Source organism: Condylura cristata, unplaced genomic scaffold, assembly GCF_000260355.1.
Source record: "Condylura cristata isolate star-nosed mole 26May11 unplaced genomic scaffold, ConCri1.0 scaffold00035, whole genome shotgun sequence".
NCBI lineage: Eukaryota > Metazoa > Chordata > Mammalia > Eulipotyphla > Talpidae > Condylura > Condylura cristata.
In genome coordinates this window covers 15,020,069-15,021,729 of record NW_004567136.1, presented here as the reverse complement: position 1 = coordinate 15,021,729, position 1,661 = coordinate 15,020,069, and the positions used below count along the sequence as shown (strand labels likewise).

The window sequence follows — 1,661 nt, the reverse complement described above, 5'->3', positions numbered from 1 at the left end:
CAGCCCGAATCCCAACGTGGCCGAGCGCCTCTTGGGGAACTACGGCCAAGATTCGCGACGGGGGCCCCGGGGCGCCGCCGCACCTTGCAGCCAGTTGAGGGAGCTCTCGGTCTTGGTGGGCCGCGTGGTCTGGCTGCGGGAGATGGCCGGGTCGTTCCCCTGGAAGCTGCTGACCGTTCCGGTGTACAGCTCGCCCTCTGCCAGGAGAACATTCCCATGGGAACGGCCCCTCGGCCCGGCCCTTCTTCCAGCGCGGGGCCGGGGTGACCCCAGGCCGCCGTCTCCCTTGAGGTGGGCAGAGCGGGAGTGGAACGGGGAGAAGCCCCAGCTCACGGCAGCCCAGCCGCTGCCCGGCCCCTGGGAGCCAGCTCAGGTCTCAGGGAGCCCCCGCCGCCCTGCCCCCACCCAGCACTCACCAACCACCAGGGCCGTGGACTTGAAGTTGGGGTCGAAGGGACAACGGCCCTTGCCATCCTCCAGGAGGACTTTCCCCGCCCCGTCCCGAGCCAGAGTGAAGTTCGCCAGGCTCTGCGGGGTGAGGGCCGGGTGAGCGGAGCGGGGGCCCAGGGAGCGTGAAGGCTCCGGGGCGCAGCCCTGGGGACCCGTGTCTGGGCGTGACGAGTTCCCGGTGTAGCCCACTGTTGGGCCGGGGCCCAGCCCCCAGCCCCCGGCCGGCGCTGCTTCCGCGGTGCAGGGCAGAAGCACCAGGTGTGGTGTCGGGCACGGGGTCGGGGCGACGCCCCCCAGGAAGCCGGACGGCCCGCGGGGGGCACTCACGATGTAGGTGCACAGGGGGCTGAAGGCCGCAGTGCCGCACGCGAACAGGTGGCTGCTGTTGAGCGGCAGGAGGATCTTGATGTAGTTCTGACAGTCCCGCTGGGGAGGGGGCGGTCAGGCCCGGGGCGGTCAGGCCCAGGCCGGCCGGGGGCGGGGCAGCGCCCTCCCCACCCGAGGCCCTGGCCCCTGCTCTGGGGGCTCCCTCACCAGCAGAGGAACCCCCGGAGCCCGCCTGGGGGCGCGGGGGCCCCGCTAGCTCCGGGCGGTCTCTCCAGACCTTGGTGGACACTGCCAGGCCCTCGCTGCCCACCGGGGAGGAAGCCAGGCCCGCAGCGGGCCCAGACTCGGCCCCGAGGGTGTCCGCGGGGGGGCCGCCGAGCGCTCCCTGACGCGACGGGACTGCAGCAGCGGCCCAGCGGCTGAGGCCCCAACCTCAGGAGAAAAATTTCCCGCCAGGAAGCCCCGGAGCGTCCATGTCCGGCACACGACGTCCCCGCCCCGCCGTCCTGCGCGAGGCGCCTGGCCCGAGCGCCACGGCCGCCCCTCCCGCGTCCACGCCTGGGCGGCTGCGCTCCCACACAGGGCCGTGGCCACGACCGCCCCCAGCGGCAGGTCCCCATTCCCGAAGGCCAAGGCAGGGCCCTCGCTGCCCCTGGGGGTGCCGGGGGAGGCAGCCTGGGGGGTGCTGGGGCGCCCCAGGGTGGGCCGGCCACCGGCTAGACTGACCCGCCGGGCCAGTCCCCGGCACCGCAGCAGGTGACCCGTCCCACAGGAAGCCTCACGCAGGGCCCCGTCCCGCAGTGGACACAGCAAGGCCACCGGAGGCGTGGCAGCTCCACCTGCAGGGGGCAGGGCACCCGCGGAGGCCGGGCTCTGGCGCCAGC

At 74.4% G+C, this 1,661-nt stretch overlaps 1 protein-coding gene across 1 annotated transcript in view; it reads right to left on the bottom strand.

Moving 5' to 3' along the window:
• SEMA4B (sema domain, immunoglobulin domain (Ig), transmembrane domain (TM) and short cytoplasmic domain, (semaphorin) 4B) overlaps positions 1-1,661 on the bottom strand; it is a 30,272-nt gene that overhangs the window by 5,062 nt on the left and 23,549 nt on the right. Inside the window, exons 6-9 of the mRNA XM_012732685.1 lie at positions 1,088-1,616; positions 778-892; positions 417-528; positions 84-197 (exon numbers count right to left, since the gene is read on the bottom strand). Of these exons, the coding sequence (XP_012588139.1) occupies positions 84-197; positions 417-528; positions 778-892; positions 1,088-1,616 (870 nt within the window). The remainder of the gene's footprint in view (positions 1-83; positions 198-416; positions 529-777; positions 893-1,087; positions 1,617-1,661) is intronic.